The sequence below is a fragment of the Colias croceus genome, chromosome 18 (assembly GCF_905220415.1).
Source record: "Colias croceus chromosome 18, ilColCroc2.1".
Lineage (NCBI taxonomy): Eukaryota > Metazoa > Arthropoda > Insecta > Lepidoptera > Pieridae > Colias > Colias croceus.
The window spans coordinates 651,428-673,421 of record NC_059554.1 but is presented as its reverse complement, the minus strand read 5'-3'; the positions used below and the strand labels follow the sequence as shown (position 1 = coordinate 673,421).

Below are 21,994 nucleotides of genomic sequence, written 5' to 3'. Positions count from 1 at the left end.
ACCGACCTCAAACTTGCACTTGCAACATTTACAAATACAGACAAAAATGCTCATAAAATAAAAACTACTAGGCCTATCCGAATAAAATTTGTATGGGACCAATACGACACCATCCCGCATCGAACAAAAAAAGAATCACGTAAATCGGTTCAGAAACCTCGGAGTAATCAGTGTACATACATAAAAAAACATACCGGCTGAATTGATAACCTCCTCCTTTTTTTTGAAGTCGGTTAAAAAGTGTGTTTTTTTTCAGCTGACGCTGCTCGAACCTAGTGGAGCAGCCCGCCGGCCGCCCGCGGGCGTGGCGGAAGCGCTGCAGACGCTCAGCTCGCAGCTGCGGCTGGGCCGGCTGCTGTGCCGGCAGCCCGCGCTGCTGCTGCAGCTGGTGGAGCGGCACGGCACGCGCCGCGCGATGCCCTGGCTGCACCAGCTGCTCAAGCACGACCGGCTCGAGCTCAGGTCTGTACTCGCGTGACACACAAGTGACGCACACATGTCACACTTACAAGTGACACTCATGTGACACTTACAAGTGACACTTACAAGTGACACTCGTATGTGACACTCACAAGTGACACTCACATGTGACACTTACAAGTGACACTCGTATGTGACACTAACAAGTGACATGAAATGATTTTAAAAAAGCAACTATGGTGTTTCTTGCCGGTTCTTCTCCATAGATGCTAATTTCCGAATCGATGCTTGATAAATGTTATAAATGTGTAATGACGATTCAAAAGTGCTTCTAGAAAAAGTCAAATTGAATAAATTAATGTTTGTGATTGACACTCGTATGTCTTGTCAAATGTAAAATATGTCATTTGTCTAACTTTTCTTAATTGGTTACAAAATGACCAAAATTAAACGTACACACATAAAACAACACAACCATTCCCACCATTACAGTTTACCCAATGCGATAGGGAGGTCAAATTTACAATACAATTTATTATTTATCTCATCATCATTAGCCTATGTATGTTGGTTGGTAAAAAGTTAGGTTGTAATCCACTACGCTGGCCAAATGCCTTTTACCCATAAGAAGAATAAATCAGTTCGTATATACTACAGCGTGCTCCCCGTACAATGTCTATGCGAGTTTCTGTCGGCGGGCGGGGCGGGGGGAGCGGGCGCGGGGGAAACTAGCAAGGCGGGGGAACTGTGCGCGCACGTGCGGCGCACGTTACAGACGGAGGAGGGCGCGAGGGCTGTGCTGCATTACTATATGCACAGGCTTGCGCATGCGCACGCACCCACCAGGGCCTCCGCGACACGGGTAAGTACACTTGGGATATAAAATTTGGTTTCATGTTGAAGTGATCTATACTAAAAAAAATCAAAAATAAAGTTTATCAAAAAAAAAAATATCTTTATTGAGTACAAAAATTTTGTGGAGCTACATCGTCATTATTCTTAATTGAATGTTTTGAAAATTAATTCAGACGTATTTTGATTTAATCTTATTAACTCAAACAAGTTTGTTTACATCATCTTCGTTTTATTGAAAAATTTAACAAAAAAATTTTTCCTCTTTGCAGGGTCTAAAATTAGTATTATCAACATCGGACGACGCTACCGAGTTGGATTATAATTCTGACGTCAATCCTGAGTAAGTTTATTATTTCATTATATCCTAGACATTTTTTATTATGTATTTAAATGTATAATGTTTTGTAACTTTGTAATAAATTTCTTGATAGACAACTGCACTATTTTTACCGTGTTAAACGCTATGTTTAAAATTTTACCCTGAGAGTTAAGAAGACTGCGAATACTGAAGATTTTTGGCTTGGACAAATTTTAGCATGATTTCTAGTTTAGTTGTTATACGTAAATGACAGAAGCTCAGTAAAACATTGTTTAAACCTCAGATCATGGCTGCCGCTGCTCCCAACGCTGCGTCACTGGGACGCACTACGCGGCGAAGCGTTGCGGCGCGTGCGTGCTGCGTTGTTAGTGGAGTGTGAGCCGACGCACTTATCTGCGTATCTGTCTTTCCTCGCTGAGCACTGCGCGCCTGATGAGCTGACTGATACTGTGCTGGTAAGATATTAAACTGCCAAGTAAAACTTGTTGTGCAGATCCGGCTCGAAGGACCAGAATTTTGGTCCTTCGAGCCGGATCTGTATGTGATATTGATATGACTTCATATTTTTTTCAATTTTTACTGATGAATGATGTGACATAGACTTATAATTTGAATTCTGTCTTTCTTGTTTTTAATAATTTGCTTTTTGTGTTAGTTAGTTTGAGAAATTTGCAGGATTTGAGCCAAGTGCTGATGGAGCGCACCACAGTGATGGCGCACGTGCTGCCAGCGGAGCGCGCCGAGCGCTGCGCCGCACGGCACCGCGCGTTGCACTCCGCTACCACGATACTGTACACGCACTTGCGGCAGGTGTGTAACTGTGCCAAGTGTTGATGCCAAGTGCAGATGGACCTTTAGTACCTTTAACGCACGGCAGAGGCCGCTATTCTAATTCCCATACAAATGCTCTCGATACGAACACTTTGACGATATACCGCGAGTGCGTTGCATACGCACTCATGTGCGTTTTAATGCTATGAGTAAGTTGTGAATTCATTTTCGTAGACAATTTTAAATATTTGGTAAATTGTCACCTAAATGAAAACTACAAACATTTAATAACTCAGGCCCCGGAATCACAGACACAATAGAAAATCTATTGTGTCGTGGACCGATCGGGCCGATCGGGGCTGGGTATGGGTTAACTTTGACAAAAAAAAACACAGGTATTATCAATGGGCGAGCAACCGGAACCACCAGAACCGATGGACGATTCAGAAGAGGGCGCTAGTACATGGAGTGGCGGGGAGAAGGTCACGTTGCAGTGGACCAATGGCAGACGGGCTACATTGCACGTGGTCATTGCGCACGCGCATCTGAAGCTCTTGTGCTATGGACCATCTATGTGTGAGTGTTTGCAATAATATTTATTCAACAAACTCAGTGCTTGCTCATTTTTTTTACATTTTTCCAATTGTGAATTTCAATCAACTTAGTTATTTTAACCTTTGCTGCATTGAATATAATCAACAATTGAGCATTAGATAAAAAAGAGCGTGTGTCAGAAGTGAAACTTTTTTGGCGAGATTCAAAAACCAAAATCGTCGCCTTACTCCTTTGAACTTGAAATTTTACTCTCAACGTGCCTATAGAAGTTTCTCTTCAAAGATTAAAAACTGAAAGATCCATATTTTCATAAAGAATAAATTATCTTTGCTTAGTTGAACGATTTTGGCACTAGAAAACCTAAAAAAAAATATTATAAGTAATGTTAATTCCAGATGACACAAACCAGGAGATGTACACGTGGCTGCAAAGCATGTGGGTGGGGGCCGATGCGCCAGAGACGCTCATCGGAGAATCACCTGAAGAAGTAAGTTCTGACATAGGCTGACATCACCAAAAACTATTTTATAACGTAATTTTTTTTCAAAAAATATTTTAATTGTTTAACTTTAGTATTTGTATCAGTTTGCTAAAAATATTAATAAAGGATAGTAGTGCGCACGCGCACATATTGAAGTAACGTAAATTATTTACATAGTAACAGTGCGCAAAAAAAAAAGAATTTTAATCATATCACTTATATCAGAACAGCATGAAACGGACACACTGTATATTGGTCCTTCGAGCCGGATTTGTACTATAACCTTGCATTAACTAATCTTTTTTGTCTAAAAATGTAATGTCTGTGTACAGGATGTTCTTTTTCCTGACTGGTTACTGGGTTTAAACTTTAGTATTAGTATTTTTTTTGTCTGAAATCTATACTAATATTATAAAGCTGAAGAGTTTGTTTGTTTGTTTGAACACGCTTATCTCAGGAACTACCTACTGGTCCGATTTGAAAAATTATTTCGGAGTTAGATAGCTCATTTATCGAGGAAGGCTGTATACCATCACGCTAAGACCAACAGGAGCGAAGCAATGCGGTTTAAACCGCGGAGAACAGCTAGTATGTAATATCTGTGTACAGGATGTACACCTGACTGGTGATGGTTTCACTAGTGTCTTAATTACGTAATGTACAAACGAGACCATACACCTACTTCTTTTATAAATTGTAATTTTATTTAATTGTTTTTGTTCATTGCAAGTTACTTTGTTGTTTTTGCTTTGTATTTTTGTGTGTTGGATTAAATGTATTTTCTTTCTTTCTTTCTTTCTAATGTATGTGTACAGGGTGTGTTATTACCTGATTGGTTACGCCTGCACTTGGTACGATCAGCGCGGCCTGCACTGCTGGAGGCGGGGCTCCGCGGGCTGCCTGCGCACAAGCTGGCCCTCTTTATACAGACATTTGGCATGCCTGTCGCATCTATGAGGTACTGACTGACTGAATTTACCATATTTTGTGGAAGATTTTATTGATTTTAGTGTAACATAGAAAGAAAGTAAGATATTTATTGCCAAAACACTTAATACAAGCTGCTTACTTCGGATTTGTTCGGTTAGGGTTTAGTTAATATATTACTCGGTAACAATGTAGGCTTTTGATTCTAGAGAATTATTAAAAAAAAAATCAAAAAAATATTTTCTATTGAGGCAATTTGTTTTTTGCTTAATTAGTGGTGTATTGTCATTTTTTAATTGATTTTGAAGTGAAACTTCTTTAGGCGTGTTGAGAGTAAGATTTCAATGTCACGATACCGTCAATGCCGTCCGGCAATACCGTCACGTCATGGAGTAAGGCGACGATTAAGTATCTTTGAATCTTGCCAACGAAGTTTCATTTCTGACACGTGTTCTCGGCACATACGCTCTATCTATGCTAATATTATAAAGCTGAATAGTTTGTTTGTTTGAACGCGCTAATCTCAGGAACTACGGGTCCGATTTGAAAAATTCTTTCGGTGTTAGATAGCCCATTTATCGGGGCAGGCTGTAGGCTATATATCATTACGCCAAGGCCAACACGAGCGGAGCCAAGCGGGTGAAACCGCGAAGCGCAGCAAGTTTTAAATATTGCCGGGTCTACATTAGTGCCGTGAAGCGTGAAGAATAGGCGAAAGTGAATGTGGATGGTTTTCGCGGGGTTCACGCACGTTCACGCCAGTTCCCCGAGTGTATTGACGGCACTAATGTGGAGCCGGCACATGATTGTGTGCAGCGCGCTGCTGGCGGCGCTGGACGCGTGCCCGGTGAGCGCGGTGGTGCGGCTGGGCGTGGAGCGCGGCTACATGGCGCAGCTGCTGCGCGTGCAGCGCGCGCGCGGGGCCACCGGCGGCGCCGCCTTCGCCGCCGTGCTCAAGCTGCAGCGCGCGCACGCGCCGCCCGGTCAGTGCCCCCGCAACCCTCCCATACATTAAGTATGAAATATGAATATCCCATAATCCCATACACATTTAATATTAAAGATTTTAGCTTTTTTTTTCCTTTTTTGGTTTTCTGCTTTAATTACTTCGCAAATTTGAAGTGGCATTTTCCACACTATTTCCGGACATTTTCACGCATTTTCCGGGAACTTTCCGGGCATTTCCCAGGCATTTTCCGGGGATTTTCCGGATATTTTACAGGCACTTGTGAAAAATACCTGAAAATACCGTGGAAAATACCTGGGAAATGCTTGGAAAATTCCTGGGAAATTCCCGGAAATAACCGGAAAATGCCCGAAAAACATCCGGAAAATGCCTGGAAAATGCCTGGGAAATTCCCGGAAATAACCGGAAAATTCCCGAAAAATATCCGGAAAATGTCAGGAAAATGCCTGGAAAATCCCTGGAAAATGTCAGGGAAATGCCTGGAAAATATCCGGAAAATACGTGAAATGTCCGGAAAAGCGTGGAAAATGTCCGGAGAATGCCTGGAACATGTCCGGAAAAACCGTGGAAAATACCCGGAAAATGCCTGGGAAATGCTTGGTAAATTCCCGGAAATAACCGGAAAATGCCCGGAAAATTCCCGAAAAAATATCCGGAAAATGCGTGAAAATGTCCGGAAAAAGCGTGGAAAATGCCCGGAAAATTCCTGGAAAATCCCCGGAAAATGTAAGGGAAATGCCTGGGAAATTTCTGGGAAATTCCCGGAAATTCCCCGGGAAATTCCTGTGAAATTCCAGGAAATAACCAGAAAGTGCCCGAAAAATATCCGGAAAATGCCTGGAAAATTCTTGGGAAATTCCCGGAAATAACCAGAAAATTCCCGAAAAATATCCGGAAAATGTCAGGAAAAAACGTGGAAAATGCCTAGAAAATCCCCTGAAAATGTCAGGGAAATGCCTGGAAAATATCCGGAAAATGCGTGAAATGTCCGGAAAAGCGTGGAATATGTCCGGAGAATGCCTGGAACATGTCCGGAAAAACCGTGGAGAATGCCTGGGAAATGCTTGGAAAATTCCTTTGAAATTCCCGAAAAATATCCGGAAAATGCGTGGAAATGTCCGGAAAATGCCTGGAAAATCCCCGGAAAATTCCTGGAAAATCCCCGGAAAATGTCAGGGAAATGCCTGGAAAATTTCTGGGAAATTCCCGGAAATAACTGGAAAATTCTAATAAATGGAAAAAGCGTGGAAAATGTCTGGAAAATCCCCGGAATGTGCCTGGAAAATCCCCGGAAAATGTCAGGGAAATGCCAGGAAAATATCCGGAAAATGCGAGAAAATTTCCGGAAGAAGCGTGGAAAATTTCCGGAAAATTACTGGAAAATCTCCGGAAAATTCCTGGAAAATGTCCGGAAAAAGCGTGGAAAGTGTCTGGAAAATCCCCGGAATATGCCTGGAAAATCCCCGGAAAATGTCAGGGAAATGCCAGGAAAATATCCGGAAAATGCGAGAAAATTTCCGGAAGAATCGTGGAAAATTTCCGGAAAATGCCTGAAATGTCCGGAAAAGCGTGGAAAATGTCCGGAGAATGCCTGGAACATGTCCGGAAAATTCCTGTGAAATTCCCGAAAAATATCCGGAAAATGTCCGGAAAATGCCTGGAAAATCCCCGGAAAAATCCTGGAAAACCCCCGGAAAATCCCCGGAAATGTCAGGGAAATGCCTGGAAAATTTCTGGGAAATTCCCGGAAATAACTGGAAATTTCCCGAAAAATATCCGGAAAATGCGTGAAAATTTCCGGAAAAAGCGTGGAAAATGTCTGGAAAATCCCCGGAATGTGCCTGGAAAATCCCCGAAAAATGTCAGGGAAATGCCAGGAAAATATCCGGAAAATGCGAGAAAATTTCCTGAAGAAGCGTGGAAAATTTCCGGAAAATGCCTGGAAAATGTCCGGAAAATGCCTGGAAAATCCCCGGAAAATTCCTGGAAAATCTCTGGAAAATTCTTGGAAAATCCCCGGAAAATGTCAGGGAAATGCCTGGAAATTTTCTGGGAAATTCCCGGAAATAACCGGAAAATTCCCGGAAATTTCCCGAAAAATATCCGGAAAATGCGTGAAAATGTCCGGAAAAAGCGTGGAAAATGTCTGGAAAATCCCCGGAATGTGCCTGGAAAATCCCCGGAAAATGTCAGGGAAATGCCAGGAAAATATCCGGAAAATGCGAGAAAATTTCCGGAAGAAGCGTGGAAAATTTCCGGAAAATGCCTGGAAAATGTCCGGAAAATGCGTGGAAAATGCCACTTCAGATTTGTGAAATACATAATTAAAGCAGAAAACCAAAAAAAGTAAAAGAAAGCTAAAATCTGTCATGTTAAATTTATATGGGATATTCATATTTCATACTTAATGTATGGGAGGGTTTAAAGATATTTTTTTTTATATTTCTCGATTTATTTTTAAAAATTTATTATGGCCATTTTACTCATTAGCACAGAATACATAATAGTAGCTAAACGCTACAGAACGGACACTCTCCGCCTCCCGCCAAAATTAAACACTTACCTCACCCCGCACGATCAGACATGTTATGGTACCCATTTCCCCGCAAGGACGATACCAACGACGTCTTAGACGAAACGCAACGAAGATTGAAAGAAAGAAAGAAAGAAAGAAAAAATGTTTATTTGGCAAAATATTGAGACACAATACAGTAAAAGCTTAAAAATAGAATTACAAAAAAAGAAATGAATGAACAATACAAAAACAAAAAATAAAACAATGTTAGATAAAAGTGCCCCCGTATCGCCAAAAAGGATCGAGTTCAGCATGTGCCAGGCATATGCCTGGCGCTGGTTTTCGACAAGATCCCTATAAGACCCGACTCACGGATGTGAGACGACGCAGTGATAGTATGTAATAGGTAAAATAGTGTTTATATTATGAAATGCATATGAGTGTGTGTGAAAATTATATATATAAATAATTATAAAATAATACAATAAAATAGTACATACGTATAATATATATTATAATATACATCTTGATAATAACTACACGCAGGCTTAAATAAAAAAATAAATAAAAAAATAAAAATTATCCATGCCATACATGTCAAATATAATAATAAACCACATAATAAACAGACAAGACACTAGCTTATTCTACGCTGCTCATCGATTAAGTAGTTTCTAAGTTGTTTCTTAAACGTATTAACATTAGCCAATAACCTAATCGGTGGGGGCAAGTCGTTCCATATTTTTGATGCTGCATAGCGGAAGCTGCCTCTAAAAGTAGTCGTTCTATGTTGAGGAATAATAAGTGGCTGAGCGCAACTTCTGCATGCAACATCTCGACTGCTCGTTGTCCAGTTGAGCTTTTCGTAAAGGTATATGGGCGTACGAGTCTTGATAATCCCAAACATAAGAGAAGCCAGATGCAATTGGCGCCTTGCTTTAAGCTTGAGGATTCCATGCTTATTTAAAAACGGCGTAACGTGACTACGCGGCGGAATTGTGTAACAGTAGCGCGCACACGCATTCTGCACTCTTTGTATGAGCCGTTCGGTTCTGGCCAGGAGACGTGGACCATAGACAGTATCACCGTAATTAAGTTTAGATAGAACCAAAGATTCTATCAAACGCACTCGAAGGTCCTCTGACAGGTATGGACGCACTCTGTACAAAGTTTTTAAACGGAAAAAGCAATTACTAACCGTATCAGTAATATGTTTCTCATACCTTAGTGAGCTATCTACATAAAGACCTAGATTGCGCGCCTCATAAACTCTCTGGATTGTCTTACCTACGATTTTAACATCAAAAGGTGGCATAGATGTGATATGCTTTTTTGCACCGAATAACATATACTTTGTCTTAACAGGATTTAAGACCAAAGCATTTGAGTCAGCCCAGTCTGTAATACGTGAAAGGTCGTCGTTCAAGCAACTTATAGCATTATTAAAATCATTTGGAAAGAAGGAAATATAAACCTGGGTATCATCGGCATAAATGTGGAACTTACAATTTTTTATTGAATCAACTATATCGGCCGAGTATAGGATAAACAGGATGGGGCCCAAAATAGAGCCTTGGGGCACACCTCTTTCAAGAAGACCAAAATCTGAAAATTCGGAGCTACCATCATCCAATCTAACTTCAACACTCTGCTGACGGTTGCATAAATAACTGTGAAACCATTGTACTGTGCTGTGGCTAAAGCCATAGTAACGCAGTTTCGACAAAAGCAAGGGAATATTTATACAATCAAATGCTCGGGAAAAATCAAGCAGCACAAGGATGGTACACATACCCTTATCCTGAGCAGCCAATACATTGTCCGTTACGTCCAACAGAGTTGTTGTGGTACTATGGCATTTCCTAAAACCAGACTGAAATACGGGAAGTAAGTTATTATTTTCAATAAATTCCGTAAGTTGCTTACAAACAACCCTTTCCAATATTTTTGACATGCATGGCAAAATACTTATCGGCCTTAAGTCTTTGAATGAAACAGGGTTATGATTTTTAGGCAGAGGCCGAACCAATGCTTTTTTCCATAAATCGGGAAATGTTGACGTTAAAATGGAGCTATTAATAATTTGAGTTATGGGTTTTAAAGTGTGGGGAAGAGTAAGTAGCAACATATTTAAATTGATTTTATCATAACCCTCAGCGTTCGATGCGAGTTTCAGCAAATATTTAGATACAGTGTCTTCAGAAACAGTTGTTAATTCAAAAACCGCCTCGCTGTGCAGATGGGAGTCGAAGAACATTAAGGACGTTGAATCTACAACAGCACTGCCTGGAACTTGTAAAAAATGCTGATTTATTTGATTGGGGCAGGACAGGTGTGGTGGGAGTGGGATTGACAACATTAATCAAATTGACTTAAAGCAATTTTATTATTTTGGATTTGTGATTATCGTTTTTCGTAGAAAATGGTTAGATATTGTGCTGTTTACGGATGTATTTCATCAGAAAAACGCGAATTTTTTTTTACGCTAGTCACAAATGTGCCAACCATAAAGAGTTTACACACACATTTGCAGTCTCTACAGTGTGACTGTCAAAACGATAATTTTGTATAGAGTGTCCGGGGTGTGTCATTAGGTTAAGTACTTTCGATATCAGTTTAAAGTTTTTTATTATCTGTAATACTTACGGAAAAATCGCCTGTGCACACTTAACGATTACACCCTGTACCTCTATATGCAAACTTAAAATAACATTCACATAACCTTGTAGACGACACGCTATTCGTGGAACCCGCTCTGCCAGAGGAGGCCTGCGAGGCGTGGGACTGCGCCCCCGAGCCCCCGCGCTCCACCTCACACGCCGCGCTGCTTGCTACTGCGTTCGCTGGAGCTAATAGTTATAGTGGGGATCTGGATACTGGCTTCACGCAATTGAACACTGTAAGTTGTTGCAATTAGAGTACCTTGACTGATTAACTGTACCATGATATATAGGTGATTGAAATTTGAAACACATATTGTTAAAAATAATGCAATAATGAATTACTCAGTCGCTGAAAATCAGCGCTGCGACGTTGCTGGCAAAACACTATGTGATTCCTTAACTTTACCCAAACACATCTGAACACTTTAAAGTATCAATAATCACTATAGATTACAATAAGATTAAAAAATAAGTAAATTGTAATCTGCTGATACTCAGCGCTGTGACTTTGCTGGCAACGCGTGTGTTAACGTTTAAACCACAACATATCACATTGTCATCAGCAAATCCTCGAAGAATCGCGCACCACCGCGGGCCCAGCCACCAGCACAGCATTGGACTTCCTGCGCGGGGTGGCAGCAGCGAGCTGTGCCGGCTCGGACCCGCTGTGCGGCGTGCTGGCCCGCCCGCACTACGCGGCGCCGCTCGTGCGCAGCTTGCTGCACGCGGCGCCGCGCGGCCTGCCCGAGGTGATGTAACATTTAAAAAATAAAAAAAATAATTAAATAATGTTAGTTGTACTCGATGTGATTCATTTAATGTAACACCTGTTGGTGAACCATAAAATTTAATAAATAGATCTATACTTATTTTAGTTTGTTTGAACGCGCTAATCTCAGGAACTACTGGTCCGATTTGAAAAATTCTTTCGGTGTTAGATAGCCCATTTATCGAGGAAGGCTGTAGGCTATATATCATTACGCCAAGACCAATAGAAGCAGAGCCAAGCGGGTAAAACCGTGAAGCGCAGCTAGTTTATATTAAGACAAATTGAAGAAATCGGTATTTTTAATTATTCTATGAGTCATTAACAGCAGTTCTATAGGCACAAAACAGATTTTTCATTCAATCATTTTTCCTTATTATAAATTTTAAATTCTATGGCATGTATAACATATTTTTAATATGTCATCCAGATATGCAACGCACTTCTCGCACGCATGAGTTACGTGCGCGGGCCCGTTTACGACGCACTTCGAGCGGGTGCCAACTTAAGTGCTACAAGTGTTAGTGCAAGTGTCAGTGTTAGTGTAAGTGCCATCTCGCTGCCGAACCTACCACCGTGTGCTACTAAGGAACAGATTATTGCTGGTAGGTTTTTTTACTTATTTGGTAAATTATTGGTTTAACACTTTGTAAATATTATAATTATATAGTTATTGGTGATTCTTTGATCTTTAAAACATAACTTGCTAACAACATGTTTTATTTCCAACACTGCTTCCAGTAAAAAGAAAAATGCTCATTGTTGTAGAAACAACAACAACAACACTAAATTATTTTATCATACACAAATATATGTATATGGTATCACAAAGTCAAAATCAATTTTAAATACATACATAACGATCAGGCCAAAAAATAACAAGATGTAACTGTGTACTCAACAATATAACAATAAAATTAATTAATTGGACACAGCATTCGAGTCAGCGACTTCGAGTACGCTAGAAGCGATTGGAAACTATATAATCGAGACACAAGACACTCAGCTGGTGGTGGACGCGATTTCGCAGCTACTGCAGAATAACCAAGATGGGAAATACGATCTGGTAAGTACCATTATACAGGGTGTCTCACTATTGCTATACTAAGCGCGAAGGGACTTGTAGTTTTGCATACACTGATCACGTAAAAAATACTTAAACAACAAAATTACGTCAAAAATTTTTTGCTAAATTTTTCCTGAAAATCCATGCTTTCTTCCCTAGTTTCACGCAGCCGGCATATACCGCTTCGCTAATGTGAGCATTTTGTCTGTGAAAACATAATCTTAAACGATAGCTCACGTGCTGGTGGTAAAGTTGGGCGTGTTGCTTGTTATGGGTGTACAACATAGAGTTTCAAGAATTCATCTATTTGAAAAAAATACGTCTGGAATTTTAAAAGTATTTCTTACGTACTCAGCGTATGCAAAACTATAACCTCCTTTGAGCTTAGTATACCAACAGTGGGACACCCTGTATAGTTGAAGATGGCCATTTCATCTGATCTAGATTAACCGATTGAAATGAAATAAATTTATTTGTCCATTTATGTTGTACAATTAATGTACGACAATGGGTCCCAAACTGCGTGAAATACATAGTACGTAGTTATCACTACATAGTATAAAACAAAGTCGCTTTCTCTGTCCTTATGTCCCTATGTATGCTTAAATCTTTAAAACTACGCAACGGATTTTGATGCGGTTTTTTTAATAGATAGAGTGAATCAAGAGGAAGGTTTTAGTATATAATTTATTATGTTTTAGACAAAGCGGGCGAAGCCGCGGGTGGAAAGCTAGTAATATATACATATGTTATGGACAGTAGGAAGTTAACTAGTTTGAAGGGGAAATTGATTGAAATTGAAAATTGGTAGGTCTGAGAATGGGCCCACATCTATTTTTCATGCCCCTGAGTGATAAACGTAAGGCAGAACAACGTTTGCCGGGACAGCTAGTAATATAATACAATTTTCAGATAAAAGAAGAGCCAGGCAAGTTAATCGGGCCAGCTTCAGTATTATCAGGCAGTACGCTCGGCTGCGGGCTGCTGCTCGACTGGCTGGCTGAACTACATCGCGAGACACTGTGTAAACTGGTCAGTGATTTTGGTTATTTATTTTGTGGTAATAGATGTTTTTGTGTGGGATAGTAAAGTAATAAAGTCTGCCTGTCAGTAAGGGAAAATTTTGCGTAACATAAAAGTACCATGTATTTGAACTTATGTCAATAAAAAAATTATTGCTCTTAAAGAATTTACTACTACTATATTTTTTACCCCCTTATAGAACAAAAATAGTTGAATTTATACCATCGAATACACTTCTGGTACATAAGCATTAAAGTATGCTTAAACATTTTGACTTATTTCCTGTAGATAAGAACAACCCGCAAACAACAGACCATCCTCTGATTTGATGACCTTATTTTTGATGGTGCCATACGTCTTAATGTTCATCCTAGTTTCTTTATCGATTTTATCTTACGTCTGTACAGATGCGTGTAATGTTCGTAAGTGGTGGTGCTCGCTGGCGGCCATTGCTAGTGACGCTAGTAGCGCAACGTGCTTCTTGGCGCACTTTGCACGCCTGTCTCGCGCACCTGCTCACACCGGATGGGTGAGTGTCATTGTGTGATGTTCTTTTTTTCGTGTCGTGTTCGTCAACTCAAACACACATCCACCCACAATCACTCACATACATGCACATACACACACACGTACACACACACAAACACACACACACACACACACACACAAACACTCCTCACTCATTGGGTCGGCTATCCCCCTTTTATTTTTAATTTTTGCCTTTGTATAAATTTTCTTTTTGTTTTAACCTTTATCTAGACCACAATGTATTTAGGGAAGGGACTGACTTTCTTAACACAGGCTATGCCTAGCAAGAGAGCCAGAGCCTCATAATCAATATTGTATATTTTAAAGGTGAAATAAAGATTTATTTTATTTATTTATTTATTTTATTTATTTCGTGTACATGGGGGGGGGGGATAATTGACAAAAATGCACTTTTCTTTCTTAGTCTAAAGAACTTTTTGCATAAATCTCATATTGCTTAATATCCTTGTGCAATTTGTTGCATTGCATTACAATCTTAGCAATCAATTAATAAGCTTTGGATAGGATTTTTATAGATAACTTATGTGCTGTTTTCAATCTCTGTCAAGTATCTTATTTTGATAAATAATATTTTATCAACCCCTTTAATTTCACTTATATGTTATTTTAATTATACTCATGTAGATTTTCCACTTGTGTATTGACCTAATTACTTACTACATCTACCCACATTCAAAATCAATATACCAAACCAATACACTAAGACATCTCTATAAAAATACACGAACATTTCCAGTAAATGGGCAGCCCGTGCGGTACTAGAGTTCGCTGAAACACTAGTTAACAGTCCCCGTATATGGCAGGGCAGAGACCGCGCCACGCCGAAACATTATACGCCTGATGATACGCTGCGACTCACGCATAAACAGGTACGTGTGAAGACGGGTGTTGATACTAGTGTTGGGGTTGGTGTTGATGCAAGTAACGTCACCTGGTAGCGATTTTATTGTCATTAAGCGTCAAGACTAGTGTCATTATAAAGTGTCAACACTATTGTGATTACAAAGTGTCAAAATTAGTGTATTATCAACTCTAATTTAAATTAAAGAACAATATCCTTCTGTGTTATTTTATTGTGTAATTTAAAATAATTCCACAGGCAATATAATTTTATACATTATACGTCTTGTCAGTAATACCTATTACAATCATGCAATCGTTAAGTTAACCAGACAGCTCGATGATAAACTTTGTGATAGAAAAGAACCATCTTTACTCAATATTTTATAAAAATAAATGCTACAAACCTGATCCAATTACAAATAGATCCTTCAAGCCGGCTGAAATTACAAATAGGTCCTTCAAGCCGGCTTAAATTACAAATAGGTCCTTCAAGCCGGCTTAAATTACAAATAGGTCCTTCAAGTCGGCTTAAATTACAAATAGGTCCTTCAAGCCGGCTTAAATTACAAATAGGTCCTTCAAGCCGGCTTAAATTACAAATAGGTCCTTCAAACTGGCTTAAATTACAAAAAGGTCCTTCAAGCCGGCTTAAATTACAAATAGATCCTTCAAGCCGGCTTAAATTACAAATAGGTCCTTCAAGCCGGATTAAATTACAAATAGGTCATTCAAACCAGATTAAATTACAAATAGGTCCTTCAAGTCGGCTTAAATTACAAATAGGTCCTTCAAGCCGGCTTAAATTACAAATAGGTCCTTCAAGTCGGCTTAAATTACAAATAGGTCCTTCAAGCCGGCTTAAATTACAAATAGGTCCTTCAAGCCGGCTTAAATTACAAATAGGTCCTTCAAACTGGCTTAAATTACAAAAAGGTCCTTCAAGCCGGCTTAAATTACAAATAGATCCTTCAAGCCGGCTTAAATTACAAATAGGTCCTTCAAGCCGGATTAAATTACAAATAGGTCATTCAAACCAGATTAAATTACAAATAGGTCATTCAAACCAGATTAAATTACAAATAGGTCCTTCAAGCCGGCTTAAATTACAAATAGGTCCTTCAAGCCGGATTCAATTACAAATAGGTCATTCAAGCTGGATTTAGTTACAAAACTAGTCCTTAGAACCGAATTACACTTCTGAACTTCAACTTTACCTTACAGCTCGACGTTTTAATCCGTTATGTAGGCGAGGAAGCATGGGAGGTACAACAAACAGAGGGCATGGAGGGTGCGCGGCGCCGCATCGAGGCGCGGCTGCCGCTCGTGCTGCGCTGCTGCGGCGCGCCGCACGCGCTGCTCGCCGCGGCGCTGGCGGCCAGCCACACGCACCCGCTGCTGCTGCTGCTGCTCTACATGAAGGTGAAGCATAAATGCAACTTTCCGACATCATTCATCGGGGCCTTAACAGGCCGGCCAGTCGAGTAGACTGGTCGAGGATCCTCCCTTTTCCGATGGAGGAATTCCACCTTCCTTCCTCCACAGTGAGTGCTGCAGCAAGCGGAGGGTATGGAGTCTATATCTTTATTTAATTACAGGAATGAAGTATGCGACATGCGTGTAGGATTGCAAATCAAATAATTTTATTATTATTACACAAGTTTACTATACATTGTCAATAATTAAATCTTCCAATGTCCCTATAGAACCAACAAAACGATGTTTTCTAATTTATTTATTTAAAATGTAGGTGCCAAAAGTGCTGCAAGTGCTCCGCGAGAGTTCTTCCCGCCCTTCCGCCCAAGAGCTCAAGGTGGGCGGAGAGGATCTGCGCCTGGCTGCGCGCGCGTCCACGAGCGCCACGGACCAAGTGTCGCACGCGTTGTTGACTGCGCTTGCGCATCATGCACCGCACGCGCATGGCAAGGATCACTCGCAGAAGTGAGTATTTGCGTTGATAATATAGATATTGAAAAACTGCGCCATTTTAGTTTGAATGGTTTTTTTACTGTGCAAATACAAAACAATCACAAGGATCAAACTTAAACATTTATTTATTCAGTAAGACTACTTAAGATAGAAACACTTTTGAATCATCATAACGTATTTTTGACATTTACCAACGATTCGGAAAGCAGTATCCATGAAGAAGAACCGCCAAAAAACTCCATAGTTGCTCTAACAAACATCCTAATTACTATAAAGTATAAAGCTTCTGATAATGTGCTACCTAATTGGTGGTACAATTTTAAAAATGACTATTTGTAAATAATTGGGCATGAATAAAAAATGAGTTTGGTATGTACATAGAATGGCTTTGTACGTGTCCAAAATTATTCATCATAAATAGAAATGAGAGAAGCATTCGATTTTGTATACCATCAATAATTCTTGTTTAAATTACAGAAATGGAATTCTTTAGAAATTAATTATAAGTTTTTCGAGTGTTATGATTAATCTATGGAAGTATTTAAGAATAAATCGCAATAACTGTGTACACATTAGTAAAATGGTCAGGTGTCCCCCAAGGAACTATGCTTGGTCAAAAATTACTTCTTATTTATATAAATGATTATTTTCTAGAGCATGGCGTATCGAAGCAGCGGCACGTGCGGTGTGGGCACGTGTAGAGGGCGCTGGTGAACGGGCACTACCCTTGGCTGGTGCGTTGTTACGTGGTGTTAGAGCTCGTCATCACCATCATTTGCTAGCTGCGTTGGAGATGCTGCCTGATCGCGAGCTGTTTGCTGCGCCGGCCAGGTATACACACATGCATACATATTCATAGACGCACACACACATCTGAATACATAACACAAGTGGATCCACCCTTTATGACACTTATACTATAGTGACTGACACACCGTAACAGTAATGTTTAATCACAATATGCATACCTGATTTTTTCTTATAAATTCTAACACGCAACTCGCTCACTTCAAAAAATTAAAGATCTTATAATCTCTTATATTTTTTTGTTTCGAGTTATTATTACTTGAAAATATTAAAACTCGGATTTTATTACTAGTAACATTATTTGTATTCTCAGCGCGGAAATCCACGGCATCCTCGAGTGTTTCCTCACACTGGTGACAGCGGGCGAAGCGCGCGGTGCTGCGGGCGCGTTGCCGCACCGCGTGGCGGCGCTGCTGCGGCGCTATCTCGCTGCGAGACCGGCGCGGGCTGCTGCACTGCTGCACAAGCATAGAGATGTTGCGTGAGTGTACACTAACACTGGTGACAGCGGGCGAAGCGCGCGGAGCTGCGGGCGCGTTGCCGCACCGCGTGGCGGCGCTGCTGCGGCGCTATCTCGCTGCGAGACCGGCGCGGGCTGCTGCACTGCTGCACAAGCATAGAGATGTTGCGTGAGTGTACACTAACACTGGTGACAGCGGGCGAAGCGCGCGGAGCTGCGGGCGCGTTGCCGCACCGCGTGGCGGCGCTGCTGCGGCGCTATCTCGCTGCGAGACCGGCGCGGGCTGCTGCACTGCTGCACAAGCATAGAGATGTTGCGTGAGTGTACACTAACACTGGTGACAGCGGGCGAAGCGCGCGGAGCTGCGGGCGCGTTGCCGCACCGCGTGGCGGCGCTGCTGCGGCGCTATCTCGCTGCGAGACCGGCGCGGGCTGCTGCACTGCTGCACAAGCATAGAGATGTTGCGTGAGTGTACACTAACACTGGTGACAGCGGGCGAAGCGCGCGGAGCTGCGGGCGCGTTGCCGCACCGCGTGGCGGCGCTGCTGCGGCGCTATCTCGCTGCGAGACCGGCGCGGGCTGCTGCACTGCTGCACAAGCATAGAGATGTTGCGTGAGTGTACACTAACACTGGTGACAGCGGGCGAAGCGCGCGGAGCTGCGGGCGCGTTGCCGCACCGCGTGGCGGCGCTGCTGCGGCGCTATCTCGCTGCGAGACCGGCGCGGGCTGCTGCACTGCTGCACAAGCATAGAGATGTTGCGTGAGTGTACACTAACACTGGTGACAGCGGGCGAAGCGCGCGGAGCTGCGGGCGCGTTGCCGCACCGCGTGGCGGCGCTGCTGCGGCGCTATCTCGCTGCGAGACCGGCGCGGGCTGCTGCACTGCTGCACAAGCATAGAGATGTTGCGTGAGTGTACACTAACACTGGTGACAGCGGGCGAAGCGCGCGGAGCTGCGGGCGCGTTGCCGCACCGCGTGGCGGCGCTGCTGCGGCGCTATCTCGCTGCGAGACCGGCGCGGGCTGCTGCACTGCTGCACAAGCATAGAGATGTTGCGTGAGTGTACACTAACACTGGTGACAGCGGGCGAAGCGCGCGGAGCTGCGGGCGCGTTGCCGCACCGCGTGGCGGCGCTGCTGCGGCGCTATCTCGCTGCGAGACCGGCGCGGGCTGCTGCACTGCTGCACAAGCATAGAGATGTTGCGTGAGTGTGCTTACGACCTTCCAATCATGCAATTAAAAATTAAAAATGTGTTTATTTCATTACAAAGGCCGACATATCATTAAAAAGGCCAGCAAAAGACCTGTAGCATTATCACGCACGTCAAAGAGTTTTTTCGCAACAAAGTTCGTGCGCTTGACTACACTTCGCGTGCTTTAGTTGAATGAAACAAAAGAAAAAAATTACGGGATTCGAACCCGCTTCTTCCGCCAATCCGAGACAACGCCGTGACCAGCTCGGCCACCCGTGATCCCGCTAGAGCAATCGAATACTCTTTTAGTTTTATGTATCTTAACCCCTGCCCCAGAATAGAAAAAAGACGCGGCTTCGAATCCTGCCTCGTGATCGAATTTTTCCATTTCTAAAATTTTTATTAATTTTTGTTATTACAATGCTCATATCCAGGAGTCACCCCGCTCTAAGCAGCGTGGTGAGCGGAGAAGCGAGTGCAAGTGCGTCTCCCCCCCCACACGCACTCGCTGCGTTGCAGCGTCGACGAGCACCACCTGATGAACTTACTTGGCTTGTGCAGGTTTTTATATTATATACTTTAGGTATACATACACAAAACCATATTCAACTAATTCTCCCATTCATTCACTCGATCAGTTACATACATTTATTAATATTCTCATTCATTAATTCGTTTTTAAACAAAGAAAAAAACAGCCGTGTCGCTTTTTTGTTCGATTTGACAGGGGCATTATTGTGCCCCCAGATACAACGATTACATATATTTTGTTGGTAAAAGAAAATTTTGCATTGTTAAAAATCTTTTTTTTTTTTCATGCTTTCTATTTTTTGTATCTTCAAGTTGCCATAAATTTCTAAAATCTTATTTTGCAAAATTTGTTGTACTAAAACTTTCTACATTTTAGATTTATTTTATTTTCCTAATTCCATGCGTCCATAATATAGTTAAATTTGCAAAAATCTGTTACAATTTTTTTTGGGTTTCATATTTTTTCAAAGCGACAGATTTACACATAAGGTGCCTCGTCAATTGATAATAATTAGTATTTTTAATATTTGCCTACTAACATTAGCTTATAAGTTACGTACTAAGAATAATGTATTTACATATATTGTACATATTTTGTGTATCCATATAATAGGTTTATACATAGAACTTTTTTAATTGTACTTTTATAATTTGTATGTCATATTGTTGTATAAGCTGTTTGGAAACTAATAAAATAAAATAAAAAAAAATGGATCTCTGTCATCTAATTGTTTAAAATTTTTTTTCAAATCTCCCCATTTCATCCCCAGGAGGTAGAAGCGTGGGGCGTGCGTCGCGGCGGCGCGTGGGGCGGCGCCCGCGCGGCCGGCGCGCTGGCCCGCGCTGTGGCCCCGCTCGCCGCACACGCGCACGCACCGCTGCGCAACGCGGCCTTGTCGCTGCTGACCAAGCTGCTGCCTGCTGTGCCCGACACGCAGCCTGGTATGTGCTGACACTATACACGACACTTTGTATGACACTAGCACTCAATAAGGACACAATATACAGATACAACTAGGGAAACTTCATACGACACGTTCGAAATGGCTCACGCACACGAGCGAGCGTGTTTACGAGAATCGGGTATTGACAATTGACAGATATAAGAATTAACTAAAAAATTACAAATATGCCTATCGATATTTGGGATATCAAAATCAAAAAATAAAAATAAAACCTTAAACCTTACATAAACTCATAAAATGAAAAATTTTCATGCCAGTAACAGCAGAACACTAACAAAACTATCATCACAACAAATTAATTTTCTGCAAATTAATAAATCTTTCTTTCCAGGTCTCCAAGCGATCCTCGAATGCCTAGAATCCCCGAACATGGAAGTGGTCCTCAGCGTACTCGACCGGCTCCCGTCCCTGGTGGTAGGGCTCCAAGAACACGGGGCAGTGCTCCTTTCGCGGCTATTTGAGCTCGGGGTGCACTCTAGGGCTCCGGTGGATACGTGTCTCGCGAAGTGCGTCGCGGCTATTAACTTGCAACGAGCTTGTTAGGGGAGGATGATGAAGATAGTGATGATGATGATGAGGATGAAGAAGATGGTGATGATGATGAACAAGACGCTGATGATGAGGATGAGGGATGTTAGAGACAAAACAGATACAAGATTTGAAAGATATTCAAGAAGATGATGAGAAGCTGCTCGTTGACTTGGGATGGAACATGATGATGTAGCAGATGATGAAACAAATACAACATTCGTAAGACATTTAAAAGAATAAAGATTGAAAGTGACGAAGGAATCGTGTTTCAATCAGACTTTATATGACCAACTGGTCATCTAATTGTTTGTAAGTGTTTTATAAGTTGTAAATAATAAATTCTCAAAAATGTCATATGTTTTTTATTTATCCTTATTTCCTTTATACAACTTCAATAATTTAAGTACTTACTGCATTGAAAAAATGCTACACATACTATTCTGCAAATTTCTATATTGTTCATACAAAAGTAGTATGTTGCCTATAACTCTCTCTATACTATATATAATAGACTTATTACAAAAACTTTATAAAATTGTACATTTCGATATCGCTTTTGTCGAATAGGTTAAAAAACTACTTGACCGATAATAATAAGCTATAATTTATTCTTAAAAATCTAAGAACTGTGTACTTATGTTAAAAAACAGGCTTTTAACAAAATGTAACAATCATCTCAACATTTTTCCTATTTCTGATTGCGCTGCTGAATTACATAAAGATAGGACAAAACGAAGTAGCTACTACAATAACGAATAAAAACGGCCTACAAAAGTTAACGCAGGAATATTATCTTAGCTGGCTTAAAAGATGATTTCATATTTCAAAAATGATGGTTTGTAGTCCTTATTTAAACCACT

General features: G+C 41.3%; 1 protein-coding gene across 1 annotated transcript in view; it reads left to right on the top strand.

Annotated features, from left to right (window-relative positions):
* The window catches only part of LOC123699526 (integrator complex subunit 1), a 32,710-nt gene extending 11,554 nt beyond the window's left edge, over positions 1-21,156 (top strand). Inside the window, exons 15-37 of the mRNA XM_045646495.1 lie at positions 257-462; positions 1,078-1,282; positions 1,545-1,615; positions 1,878-2,049; positions 2,270-2,404; positions 2,761-2,941; positions 3,316-3,407; positions 4,217-4,359; positions 5,145-5,311; positions 10,540-10,709; positions 11,037-11,222; positions 11,670-11,844; positions 12,175-12,305; positions 13,218-13,337; positions 13,736-13,857; positions 14,614-14,746; positions 15,942-16,139; positions 16,468-16,658; positions 17,301-17,477; positions 17,767-17,934; positions 19,542-19,668; positions 20,409-20,580; positions 20,935-21,156. Of these exons, the coding sequence (XP_045502451.1) occupies positions 257-462; positions 1,078-1,282; positions 1,545-1,615; positions 1,878-2,049; positions 2,270-2,404; positions 2,761-2,941; positions 3,316-3,407; positions 4,217-4,359; positions 5,145-5,311; positions 10,540-10,709; positions 11,037-11,222; positions 11,670-11,844; positions 12,175-12,305; positions 13,218-13,337; positions 13,736-13,857; positions 14,614-14,746; positions 15,942-16,139; positions 16,468-16,658; positions 17,301-17,477; positions 17,767-17,934; positions 19,542-19,668; positions 20,409-20,580; positions 20,935-21,146 (3,654 nt within the window). The 3' untranslated portion in view covers positions 21,147-21,156. The remainder of the gene's footprint in view (positions 1-256; positions 463-1,077; positions 1,283-1,544; positions 1,616-1,877; positions 2,050-2,269; positions 2,405-2,760; positions 2,942-3,315; positions 3,408-4,216; positions 4,360-5,144; positions 5,312-10,539; positions 10,710-11,036; positions 11,223-11,669; positions 11,845-12,174; positions 12,306-13,217; positions 13,338-13,735; positions 13,858-14,613; positions 14,747-15,941; positions 16,140-16,467; positions 16,659-17,300; positions 17,478-17,766; positions 17,935-19,541; positions 19,669-20,408; positions 20,581-20,934) is intronic.
* The last annotated feature ends 838 nt before the right edge of the window (positions 21,157-21,994 follow it).